General features: G+C 48.0%; 2 protein-coding genes across 2 annotated transcripts; one reads left to right on the top strand and one right to left on the bottom strand.

Moving 5' to 3' along the window:
* Nucleotides 1-459: 459 nt before the first annotated feature.
* On the top strand, nt 460-2,777 carry LOC128689269 (pro-resilin-like). The gene is made up of 3 exons (XM_053777401.2): nt 460-585; nt 1,309-1,499; nt 1,883-2,777. The coding sequence occupies exons 1-3, from the start codon at nt 580-582 to the stop codon at nt 2,022-2,024; spliced, it is 339 nt and encodes a 112-aa protein (XP_053633376.1). The 5' UTR covers nt 460-579; the 3' UTR covers nt 2,025-2,777.
* Nucleotides 2,778-4,072: 1,295 nt separating this feature from the next.
* Nucleotides 4,073-9,368, bottom strand: LOC128689268 (uncharacterized). Its single transcript, XM_053777400.2, has 3 exons — nt 9,268-9,368; nt 8,161-8,708; nt 4,073-4,723 (listed from the first exon to the last, which is right to left on the bottom strand). Exons 1-3 carry the CDS (start codon nt 9,271-9,273, stop codon nt 4,567-4,569), a joined length of 711 nt encoding a protein of 236 aa, XP_053633375.1. The 5' UTR covers nt 9,274-9,368; the 3' UTR covers nt 4,073-4,566.
* Between the last annotated feature and the right edge of the window lie 3,355 nt (nt 9,369-12,723).

Raw genomic sequence — 12,723 nt, 5'->3', positions numbered from 1 at the left:
TCACTAGTCTACCAGATCTGGTTTTTTTTTTACACTCCAGGTATACAACAGATCATCAGCTGCCTTCCAGGGTATCCTGAATATTTGCTTCCTGTCTTGTACAGGGAAATTCGTGCAGTAAGAGTTACATCAGTTTTTTTTTTTTAACTCAGTGACTATATGGTCGATATTTTAATTTTGTAGGGTAGTTTTAATTTTAGAATTAATTTCAGTAGTAGTAGTTCTAATAACAATCATAATTAATAAGTCATAATCATTGAAAATAATAATAATAATAATAATAATAATAATAATAATAATAATAATAATAATAATAATAATAATAGTGAGCAAAAAGTTTTAAGCAGTATAGCAATTAATTCGGATTGTCTTGCGATGTTCTTCTGTTTCACGACAGCTGCTAAACTTACGTAATGTTGGATCCTCTGTGGCAGTGTTTATATTTAACATCAGCGTTCCCCCAGACTTAGAGAAGCAGTCAGCAACCACACCCACCTGTCGCTGTCTTCCCACTTATATATAGCCAGACGTCTGTATACAGACAGTAGTTGAGCTCAAACCCTCACAAGTGACACAGCCATGAAGGTATTTCTTTTTCTCAGATGTATACAACGAGAGGTGTATCTCCCTTAGCGTATATATGCTGACAGTTCTTTTGAATCCCTATTTTACTGATTAGAGTGTTCTTGTCTGGTGGTGAGATGATTACGTGGAGCCTTAATGACCCTAGGGTAGTCGAACGGGTTGATAATTTAAACCCCCATTAATCAACCAGTCAATTTCCAGGCTTAGAGCTGTTGCCCTACCTCAGCTTCTTTCAAAATCGCAGCCCTGTCTAAGATACTATCCACTGCCCTGAGAATGCCACCCACAATAGTCAGCTAATTCCTAGGTGTCTAGCTACCGCTGTAGGTGACCAGGAGAGGTAGCTGTAAGGAGAGTTTTGCCTATGTCTCGGCCAGCTCGGGAATTGAACCCAGGAAATTTCGGTTATGAGACGAGCGCTCCACAACTATATTTTTGTTAGGTAAAGGACACAAGTGCAACTAATGTGACATTTTATTGTGGCAACGTTTCGCTCTCCCTTTACCTAACATATTGTCGTTAATTCTATCAACATTAACACAACTATATTTTTGCAAAATTGTTGTGGGCATGATAAGTGGATGGGAAACTTCACATTTTATGGCGTTGTAGCTGAGCTAATCAACAGAAGAAGCGTTTAAAGTATTTCTCTCTATCTCGCCCCAAAATTCTGCCGACCCTTGGCAAGTCACTATAGGTAATGTGTTTTTTTCCTCTCTACAGACATTTGTTTTGGTGTTGTCTATCGTGGCGATGGTGGCGGTGGCGAGGCCCCAGGGCGGCTATGGTGGTCATGGAGGACTTATTCCCATTGGCCCTGCGCAATATAACTTCCAGTGGGAGGTCAACGACCCTCCGTCAGGCAACTCTTACGGTCATCAGGAGCACAGAGATGGAGATAATACTAAGGGAAGGTGAGTGTACGGTCACTTTAAGCATAAATACTGAGATAATATTGAGGGAAGGTGAGTGTACGGTCACTTTAAGCATAGATGCTGAACTAATATTGAGGGAAGATGAGTGTACCTTCACTTTAAGCACAGATACTGAGACAACATTGAAGGAAGATAAGTGTACGGTCACCTGAATCATAGATACACATGATCAATTCACGTGTTTACCCAGTGCACCTTGTTTCACACGGTCAGCTCACGTGTTTACCCAGTGCACCTTGTTTCACACGGTCAGCACACGTGTTCACCCAGTGCACCTTGTTTCACACGGTCAGCTCACGTGTTCACCCAGTGCACCTTGTTTCACACGGTCAGTTCATGTGTTCACTTTGTCTCCGTCACAGTTACTACGTGCAGCTGCCGGATACTCGTCGTATGTTGGTTGAGTACGTGGTGGACCAGTTCGGCTACCACCCCACCGTCACCTTCGAAGGCAAGGCCCAGTACCCTGTTGGACCCGGTCCAAAGCCTGGCTACTACCCCTAGACCACTTACGATATCCTCAGCTTCATCCTCAGACCAGCCGGTCTTGGTCTCATCTATGCTACAACTAATACATAACCCACAGCCATCTCAGCCGTTTCCTCAGACCAGCAGGCCCAGTCCTCAGCAAAGTTACTACCAGTAAACGAACCACAACAATCTCAGCTTCTTCCTCAGACCAGCAAGCTCTGGTCTCAGCTGTGCTACTACCAGTATACGACCCACAACATTCTCAGCTCCACTCTCAGACCAGCAGATCTTGGTCTCAGCTGCTCTACTACCAGCAAACAAACCATCTCAGCTGTTCACTCAGATCACAAACAACACAACATCGGTGTAGAAGCTACAACTACCTCTACTTACATGAAGATATCACAACTCAGCAGGACTGTGATAAACTCAGCTTATTTCACAATAACACGAAGACGTAGACCGAAGTCAGACAGACCAAGACCCTCTAAACCAACTTTACGTAGACCAAAGTCCAGCAGGTCAAGACTCCGTGTCCAAACTTTACGTTCCCAAGGTCCGGCAGACCAAAACCCTGTAGACCAACTTCACGTAGACCCAAGTCAGGCTGTGAGACGTTCTTCTGGTCTCCACTCAGAGCAGGTGAAGACGCGCTACAGTGATACTGGATCCAGGTCTTTGTCAAGAGTGGTTCTTCCTGTCATTATGTCTATAATTCTCCTGACATTTATTCTGAGATATAAATCTTTGTATGACGAAACTTAAGACTGTAAATAAAATATATTTCAAGACCTTGTAAATTATGATTTTTTAATGGAAATGTAAATAACACTCACACACACACACACATACACACACACACACACACACACACACACACACACACACACACACACACACACACACACACACACACACACACACACACACACAAGCACGTCAAGAAGTTAGAGAAAGTACAAAGGTTTGCAACAAGGCTAGTCCCAGAGCTCAGGGGAATGTCGTACGAGGAAAGGTTGAGGGAAATCGGACTGACGACACTGGAGGACAGAAGGGTCAGGGGAGACATGATAACGACATACAAGATACTGCGGGGAATAGACAAGGTGGACACAGATAGGATGTTCCAGAGAGGGGACACAGAAACAAGGGGTCACAACTGGAAGCTGAAGACTCAGACGAGTCACAGGGACGTTAGGAAGTATTTCTTCAGTCATAGAGTCGTCAGGAAGTGGAATAGCCTAGCAAGTGAAGTAGTGGAGGCAGGAACCATACATAGTTTTAAGAAGAGGTATGACAAAGCTCAGGAAGCAGAGAGGGAGAGGACCTAGTAGCGATCAGTGAAGAGGCGGGGCTGAGTCTCTACCCCTGCAACCACAATTAGGTGAGTACACACACACACACACACACACACATACACACATACTCACACACACATACATACACACACACACGCACACATACACACACACACACACACACACACACACACACACACACACACACACACACACACACACACACACACCAACAATAACTGCCACAAAAGAATCCATAATAACAAACAGAAGTACAGTAGTGTCTAAAGAGCATTGCAGTGCTCTGCATCACCAGCAGTTTGGTTGATCAACGGAGTGTTTTACAAGAGGAAACAGTCACTGGAAACTTAAAAAAAAGTAAACTTTACGATAAAATAAATGCTGAAGACATGGACACGCCCGTGAACGTAGCCTCGTTCTTGTAGTTACAAATACTGAAGATGGAACACTACGATGGTAACTCGTGGTGTCCGAGACTGTGTTGTCTGTGTGAGGTGCTCGTTCGCTTACCGGACTTGGGACGAGCTTTATCAAGTCTTCTTCAAGCCTTTGGCAAGTCTTTATCAAGTCTTTGGTCAAGGCTTCTTCAGATTTTATCATCAGTCTTTGCGACATGTCCAAGTTGGGTGATACTGACAGAACACATCAGATGTTTCTGCCCACAACACATGTGGTCAATAATACTATCTGTTTACCGGCGATATTTAGGGGAAAGGGGTAGGGGAAGGGGCGAAATATAGAAGTGGTTGAAAATCATGAAAATTTTTATTTACATAATTCATTAAGCTTGATTATACAGAAGGGATGAAACCACTGGAAGAAATCGTCAAAAAAAAAAAAAATCGATAATCAGGAGACTTGAGGGTTACTTTGAGAGCATTCAAGAGATTAGTAGAGTAAGCTATTCCAGAAACAACTGAGGGTTGACTGTACTGTACATTGGTCTAAAATCAAAATATACAAAGACTTATGGACTGGTTTGCGAAATTCACTAACTACCATGACCGGACAACCATCAAAGTAACTCCTTGGAATAGCAAACTGGTTTTCATTGCATTACGATCTAATAAGAGACTAAAATAAATATTAACTATTGTGCACTGACGTTTAGAACGGACGGCCTACGCTAGGATATTGCCGTCGTTTAAATAACCGTAAACTAAACACTTGTTCAATTGGAAGGTAGACTGATGAAAGAGCACCTAGGAAGAGCGTGGTTATTGCACTTTGCACAAGTAAGGAAGAGTGTGGGTTGGTTACTGATAGTAGTAGCCTTGTTGAGAGCCGCCGCCCTGGCCAGGCCCGCTGCTGGACTGAGCCTGGCCCTGGAAGGTGACGGTCGGGTGGTAGCCAGTCTGGTCAGCGAAGTAGTCGACTTTCAGCTGCCGACCGTCAGGCAGCTGCACGTAGTAACTGTGGATCGAGAGGAGGTGAGTGGTGTAAGAGACTGTTAATGTCTTAGTGGGACTGTAAATATCATTAGAAACTGGAAGAACAACCACCTTAATGTGGAGAGTTTTGAGTATTTTGGATGACTGCAGGTAGACATCATGTGAAATAGCTGAGATGCTCATAGTGCATATACTGTCTATGACTGGATAATATATACCTAGCCTTCCTGGGATCAAATTTGATTGAATCCCATTCTACAGTCTCTGTAGTATCATTAAAAGTTTAGTGCTTCCCAGCGAATGTATTAAGAACGATTATGTCATCTGGTTAGGAAAACATTGGTGGTGGTAAGATTTCCCTACCCTGGGTGTGCCACCGTCCCTCTGCTAGACTCACCTGCCCTGGGTGTTGTCACCGTCCCTCTGCTAGACTCACCTGCCCTGGGTGTTGTCACCGTCCCTCTGCTAGACTCACCTGCCCTGGGTGTGCCACCGTCACTCTGCTAGACTCACCTGCCCTGGGTGTTGTCACCGTCCCTCTGCTAGACTCACCTGCCCTGGGTGTGCCACCGTCCCTCTGCTAGACTCACCTGCCCTGGGTGTTGTCACCGTCCCTCTGCTAGACTCACCTGCCCTGGGTGTTGTCACCGTCCCTCTGCTAGACTCACCTGCCCTGGGTGTGCCACCGTCACTCTGCTAGACTCACCTGCCCTGGGTGTTGTCACCGTCCATCTGATAGACTCACCTGCCCTGGGTGTTATCACCGTCCCTCTGCTAGACTCACCTGCCCTGGGTGTTGTCACCGTCCCTCTGCTAGACTCACCTGCCCTGGGTGTGCCACCGTCACTCTGCTAGACTCACCTGCCCTGGGTGTGCCACCGTCCATCTGATAGACTCACCTGCCCTGGGTGTTGTCACCGTCCCTCTGCTAGACTCACCTGCCCTGGGTGTTGTCACCGTCCCTCTGCTAGACTCACCTGCCCTGGGTGTTGTCACCGTCCCTCTGCTAGACTCACCTGCCCTGGGTGTTGTCACCGTCCCTCTGCTAGACTCACCTGCCCTGGGTGTTGTCACCGTCCCTCTGCTAGACTCACCTGCCCTGGGTGTTGTCACCGTCCCTCTGCTAGACTCACCTGCCCTGGGTGTGCCACCGTCACTCTGCTAGACTCACCTGCCCTGGGTGTGCCACCGTCCCTCTGCTAGACTCACCTGCCCTGGGTGTTGTCACCGTCCCTCTGCTAGACTCACCTGCCCTGGGTGTTGTCACCGTCCCTCTGCTAGACTCACCTGCCCTGGGTGTGCCACCGTCACTCTGCTAGACTCACCTGCCCTGGGTGTGCCACCGTCCCTCTGCTAGACTCACCTGCCCTGGGTGTTGTCACCGTCCCTCTGCTAGACTCACCTGCCCTGGGTGTTGTCACCGTCCCTCTGCTAGACTCACCTGCCCTGGGTGTGCCACCGTCACTCTGCTAGACTCACCTGCCCTGGGTGTGCCACCGTCCCTCTGCTAGACTCACCTGCCCTGGGTGTTGTCACCGTCCCTCTGCTAGACTCACCTGCCCTGGGTGTTGTCACCGTCCATCTGCTAGACTCACCTGCCCTGGGTGTGCCACCGTCCCTCTGCTAGACTCACCTGCCCTGGGTGTTGTCACCGTCCCTCTGCTAGACTCACCTGCCCTGGGTGTTGTCACCGTCCCTCTGCTAGACTCACCTGCCCTGGGTGTTGTCACCGTCCATCTGATAGACTCACCTGCCCTGGGTGTTGTCACCGTCCCTCTGCTAGACTCACCTGCCCTGGGTGTTGTCACCGTCCCTCTGCTAGACTCACCTGCCCTGGGTGTTGTCACCGTCCCTCTGCTAGACTCACCTGCCCTGGGTGTTGTCACCGTCCCTCTGCTAGACTCACCTGCCCTGGGTGTTGTCACCGTCCCTCTGCTAGACTCACCTGCCCTGGGTGTTGTCACCGTCCCTCTGCTAGACTCACCTGCCCTGGGTGTTGTCACCGTCCCTCTGCTAGACTCACCTGCCCTGGGTGTTGTCACCGTCCATCTGCTAGACTCACCTGCCCTGGGTGTGCCACCGTCCCTCTGCTAGACTCACCTGCCCTGGGTGTTGTCACCGTCCCTCTGCTAGACTCACCTGCCCTGGGTGTTGTCACCGTCCCTCTGCTAGACTCACCTGCCCTGGGTGTTGTCACCGTCCATCTGATAGACTCACCTGCCCTGGGTGTGCCACCGTCCCTCTGCTAGACTCACCTGCCCTGGGTGTTGTCACCGTCCCTCTGCTAGACTCACCTGCCCTGGGTGTTGTCACCGTCCATCTGCTAGACTCACCTGCCCTGGGTGTGCCACCGTCCCTCTGCTAGACTCACCTGCCCTGGGTGTTGTCACCGTCCCTCTGCTAGACTCACCTGCCCTGGGTGTTGTCACCGTCCCTCTGCTAGACTCACCTGCCCTGGGTGTTGTCACCGTCCATCTGATAGACTCACCTGCCCTGGGTGTTGTCACCGTTCCTCTGCTAGACTCACCTGCCCTGGGTGTTGTCACCGTCCATCTGCTAGACTCACCTGCCCTGGGTGTTGTCACTGTCCCTCTGATAGACTCACCTGCCCTGGGTGTTGTCACCGTCCCCCTGATAGACTCACCTGCCCTGGGTGTTGTCACCGTCCCTCTGATAGACTCACCTGCCCTGGGTGTGCCACAGTCCCTCTACTAGACTCACCTGCCCTGGGTGTTATCACCATCCCTCTGATAGACTCACCTACCCTGGGTGTTGTCACCGTCCCTCTGATAGACTCACCTGCCCTGGGTGTTATCACCGTCCATCTGCTAGACTCACCTGCCCTGGGTGTGCCACCGTCACTCTGCTAGACTCACCTGCCCTGGGTGTTGTCACCGTCCATCTGCTAGACTCACCTGCCCTGGGTGTGCCACCGTCACTCTGCTAGACTCACCTGCCCTGGGTGTTGTCACCGTCCCTCTGCTAGACTCACCTGCCCTGGGTGTTGTCACCGTCCCTCTGCTAGACTCACCTGCCCTGGGTGTTGTCACCGTCCATCTGATAGACTCACCTGCCCTGGGTGTTGTCACCGTTCCTCTGCTAGACTCACCTGCCCTGGGTGTTGTCACCGTCCATCTGCTAGACTCACCTGCCCTGGGTGTTGTCACTGTCCCTCTGATAGACTCACCTGCCCTGGGTGTTGTCACCGTCCCCCTGATAGACTCACCTGCCCTGGGTGTTGTCACCGTCCCTCTGATAGACTCACCTGCCCTGGGTGTGCCACAGTCCCTCTACTAGACTCACCTGCCCTGGGTGTTATCACCATCCCTCTGATAGACTCACCTACCCTGGGTGTTGTCACCGTCCCTCTGATAGACTCACCTGCCCTGGGTGTTATCACCGTCCCTCTGATAGACTCACCTGCCCTGGGTGTTATCACCGCCCCTCTGATAGACTCACCTGCCCTGGGTGTTGTCACCGTCTCGCTGCTCCTTCTGACCATAAAAGTTGCCTGAAGCTGAGTCGTTGACGTCCCACTGGAAGTTGTAACTGGCGGGGGCAGAGGGGCCCTGGCTGCCATAACCGCCCTGACCTCCTTGGCTTCCGAAGCTACCCTGACTGACCGAGCCGCCCTGGCTGCCGGAACCGCCATAACCGCCCTGGCTGCCGAAACTGCCACGACCGCCCTGGCCACCGATGCCACCACGACCGCCCTGGCTACCGAAGCCGCCATGACCGCCCTGGCTGCCAGAGCCGCTATAACCGCCCTGGCTGCCGAAACTGCCACGACCGCCCTGGCTGCCGATGCCACCACGACCGCCCTGGCTACCGAAGCCGCCATGACCGCCCTGGCTGCCAGAGCCGCTATAACCGCCCTGGCTGCCGAAACTGCCACGACCGCCCTGGCTGCCGATGCCACCACGACCGCCCTGGCTACCGAAGCCGCCATAACCGCCCTGCGCCCTCGCCAGCGTCGCCACCACCATCAACAAAGCAACTATTATCATCTGAAAAAAAAAATCCACAAAGCACAATCTCACAACTTCCGTTACTTGACAGACTAATTACAAAAGTGCAATAGACTTATTAGTTGTCCAAATGTCTTCAAAGTGTTTGAAGAATATCAGTTTGACGGTGAATGACATCAAGAATAACCTGACTCAGACATAATGACTCCCAGACATAACAACAGAAATCATGTATGTGATGTAATCAGGGTAGGACAAATCTTCATTAATTTTCGATTATGTTTTTAGCGCCACTTTTTGATAATAATAATAATAATAATAATAATAATAATAATAATAATAATAATAATAATAATAATAATATAATAATAATTTTAAATAGACTTGCAAGCTATGAAGCACTTAACACCATCTATTAAAATCTTCAGATAATGCAAACATCTTGAGCAAGGAAGAACTGTAAACAAGACAAATGAATGTTGATGTGAGTAGACGTAAAACAAAAGCGTCACGAGTGACGAGTGACGTGTCATGCAAACACCCTAATTTCTGCGTCACCTCTGGAGTGTCACGAGCAAAGTGTTACTCGGGTAAATACCTTCATGGCTGTATCAGCGGTGAGGATGTGAGATCATCTGCTGTCTGTACATCAGTGCTGGACTTTATATTGTGAGTGAGCAAGGTCAGGATGGTTTGAACGAATCCTCCCTCTCTACCCCCAACAACCACTAATATTAACCACACTGTGACCTACATTCTCTCTCTGCATAAACAACAATAGCAGTGAGAATGCGTTTTCAGGAACTATTAAAATTACAGAAGGGGGAAAATATTCGATGCGTCATTTGATTGCGTGAGTTTGTCTTGTAAAAGGTTCGTCAACACTGGATAATTTTCTCGGGCGTTTGAAACGTGTGAGATCGAAATAGTTCATGTCAATAACAGTCGTTCCACACAGGTCGTGGAACAAATTTTTAACGTTACGACTTTAAGTGAAGACAAGTTGTTCATGAAGCTTGACGCAGAACTTTTAATGTCGTCCCACTCTAAGCTAAGATTTGTTCGGATATTTTTAACCCGGGTGAGAGGTTAGCCACCCAGGTTAACCCAAGACAGTCAGTGCGTCATCGAGGACTGTCTCTCTTATTTCCATTGGGGTCCTCAATCTTGCCCCCAGGATGCGACCCACACTAGTAGACTAATACCCAGGTACCTACTTACTACTAGACGAACAGGGACAGCATGTATCATTAAACACGCCCAACGTTTCCACCCATGTATGGGATTGAACCACGGACACTCAGGGAACACTGAGGGAAATAAACATGAATGTATACAACTGGGACTCTTAGTGCATGGGCCCTGATCACCTCAAATGCACTTCATGCACGTGAAGGGATCAAGGTCCCGGGCAGGTCCTCCAAGAGAAATTTTGCGAGACGGAACGAGACTACTTTGTGGCCCCTGGGGACAGGCTGAACTCCCCAGTCTAGGTGAATCTTACATAATTATCTTTCTAAATAAACTAAAAATGGTTGAAATTACCAAAAAATTAATTAAATAAAAAAAAATCAAAATAAAATATCTATGGCTATGGTGCCCTTTCAGAGATTCACAGCCGGATCCCGGACCAATGTACCGGCTGGATCCCACCTCCCCTCTCATAGGCCTTGGTCCCGGGACAACAAGTGTACCAGGACGAAGCACTCTCTCTGGCTTAAGTAAACAACGTACCTATTGAGCGAATGACGTAAAGCTAACGATGAAAATAAGTGCTGGAGAAGACAGGGAAGTCCGCAAGAAGACTTTCACTAACCGCATGAATAGTTCCACAGGTGGCGCTTGGATTTACTAAGGTTGAAGACCATTAAGTTGAAGACCATTAATCACATGCTCTAACTGCATGACTGATCTAACAAATGGATGATAGACTGCAACCCTTACTAGTACAAGGCTATGAAGTTCATGACACTAAAGAGAAGACCGGATACGGAATTGCGAAATGGAGGATGAGAATGTACGAACGAACCTCAGAGAAGCACGAAAGAGAGAGAGAGAGAGAGAGAGAGAGAGAGAGAGAGAGAGGAGACCCCATGGCCAGGCACTGTGCCTGGCCATGGGGTCGTACACTATCTGAGTAACACTCAAGGGTGTGATTACTAATCCTGTCGATTACTCAAAGGGTCATCAAGACTGCGAATATCACCTGTTCACCGAAAATCAAGAATACTTTAAGCCCTAAAATAGGAATTACAGTAACCTCTCAGTGTATATACGCTGAGAGATGTGCACCTCTCAGAGAATGTATACTGACTACCCTAACCGGGAATCGAACCCGGAACCGAGCGGTGAGAAGCGCAACTCTCAATACTTTGCCACTGCTATTTATTCTTTAACTGATCATTAATTATATCATTATCTGCAGTCAATAATTCTGGTGTCTCACTCAGTTCGTGGAGCTGAACTTTTAACTGCCCACAAGCCATTCTATAATTTGTAGGTAATTCTGGATGATTCAGCTTCCAAGGTGCTCCTCTCACTGTATAAATTCTACCGTGTATTTTCAGGTGCCTCAAATTAGCGTTTATTTATTTTGTAATAAATAGTAATAAAAATTATTATTATTATTATTATTAATTATTATAATTTTTATTTATTATTATTATTATTATTATTATTATTATTATTATTATTATTAGTAGTAGTAGTAGTAGTATTGTTATTATTATTATTAACACAGCCGTCTTCCACCAAGGCAGGGTGGCCCGAAAAAGAAAAACTTTCACCATCATTCACTCCATCACTGTCTTGCCAGAAGGGTGCGTTACACTACAGTTTTTAAAATGCAACATTAACACCCCTCCTTCAGAGTGCAGGCACTGTACTTCCCATCTCCAGGACTCAAGTCCGGCCTGCCGGTTTCCCTGAATCCCTTCATAAATGTTACTTTGCTCACACTCCAACAGCACGTCAAGTCCTAAAAACTATTTGTTTCCATTCGCTGCTAACACGCTCATGCATGCTTGCTGGAAGTCCAATCCTCTCGCACACAAAACTTCCTTTACCCCCTCCCTCCAACCTTTCCTAGGCCGACCCCTACTCCGCCTTCCCTCCACTACAGATTTATTCACTCTCGAAGTCATTCTATTTCGTTCCATCCTCTCTACATGTCCGAACCATCTCAACAACCCCTCCTCAGCCCTCTGGATAATAGTTTCGGTATTATTATTATTATTAATACAGAGAAGCGCTAAACCGGCAGGAGTCATAGAGCGCCTGGGGAAATGGAAGGGAATTAAGCTTTTCACCGAATTACATGGAAGGTAGCTCCAGTTCCCTAGATCAAGAGCCTCTCCACGGCGTCAGAATCGCGAACTGCCGCAACGAACCTTCCCTCGACCTCTAGGTCACCAGCGCTGAGAGTCTGAAGCCGACCGGATGAGGCATTCTCCAGTCATGAAGAAAAATCTTGGGAGAACATGAGAAAGGAGGAGCACTGCATTAGACCTACTGGCCCGTGCTAGGAAGGTCCTCCTCAAACCCAGACCCACTAAAAAAAATTATTTGCCCTACCCACCTTCAATTCTGCCGGAGGAATAAGCCCCGGAAACCCTAATAACTCGTAAGAAACTGGACGATTTATTTTATCAGTCACTTCAAGGTAACAAATAAAAAATGGGGACATTATAAAACTCAAAGTAGTTATTTTAAGTTGTATGAGGAGGTGACTGGGGTGGGACGAAAGAATGAAGGATGTACTGCATATTGCTGGACCGCAAGGAGGCATTTGACACTACCGCTCAGGTGACTGACCCAAAAACTAGAGAAGCAGAAGCAGGGATAACAATGTGGGGAAAACGACCATTAAGTACAATTGAGAACATTTAATAAATGTCCTGAACTGTATATAAGTGTCTTTTATCATATCTCGGTATCGCTAGACCTTTTCTTAGGGGATAACAGTCCGTCAGCGAGTGTCGGATGTGAAGGAGACCAAAGATTCATATTCGGGGAGGTAATGAGAATGGGCAAGTGTGACAAGCGGGGTACCACA

The sequence above is a fragment of the Cherax quadricarinatus genome, chromosome 18, assembly GCF_038502225.1.
Source record: "Cherax quadricarinatus isolate ZL_2023a chromosome 18, ASM3850222v1, whole genome shotgun sequence".
In the NCBI taxonomy this organism is placed as follows: domain Eukaryota; kingdom Metazoa; phylum Arthropoda; class Malacostraca; order Decapoda; family Parastacidae; genus Cherax; species Cherax quadricarinatus.
The sequence above is the reverse complement of the archived record's forward strand: the minus strand, read 5'-3'. Positions and strand labels throughout refer to the sequence as shown.

Excerpts from the sequence above, each read along its gene's own strand:
- LOC128689269 (XM_053777401.2), top strand. Across the intron at positions 1,500-1,882 it reads GGAGATAATACTAAGGGAAG|TTACTACGTGCAGCTGCCGG; the intron begins GTGAGTGTACGG and ends TCTCCGTCACAG.
- LOC128689268 (XM_053777400.2), bottom strand. Across the intron at positions 4,724-8,160 it reads GGTGACAACACCCAGGGCAG|TTACTACGTGCAGCTGCCTG; the intron begins GTGAGTCTATCA and ends CTCGATCCACAG.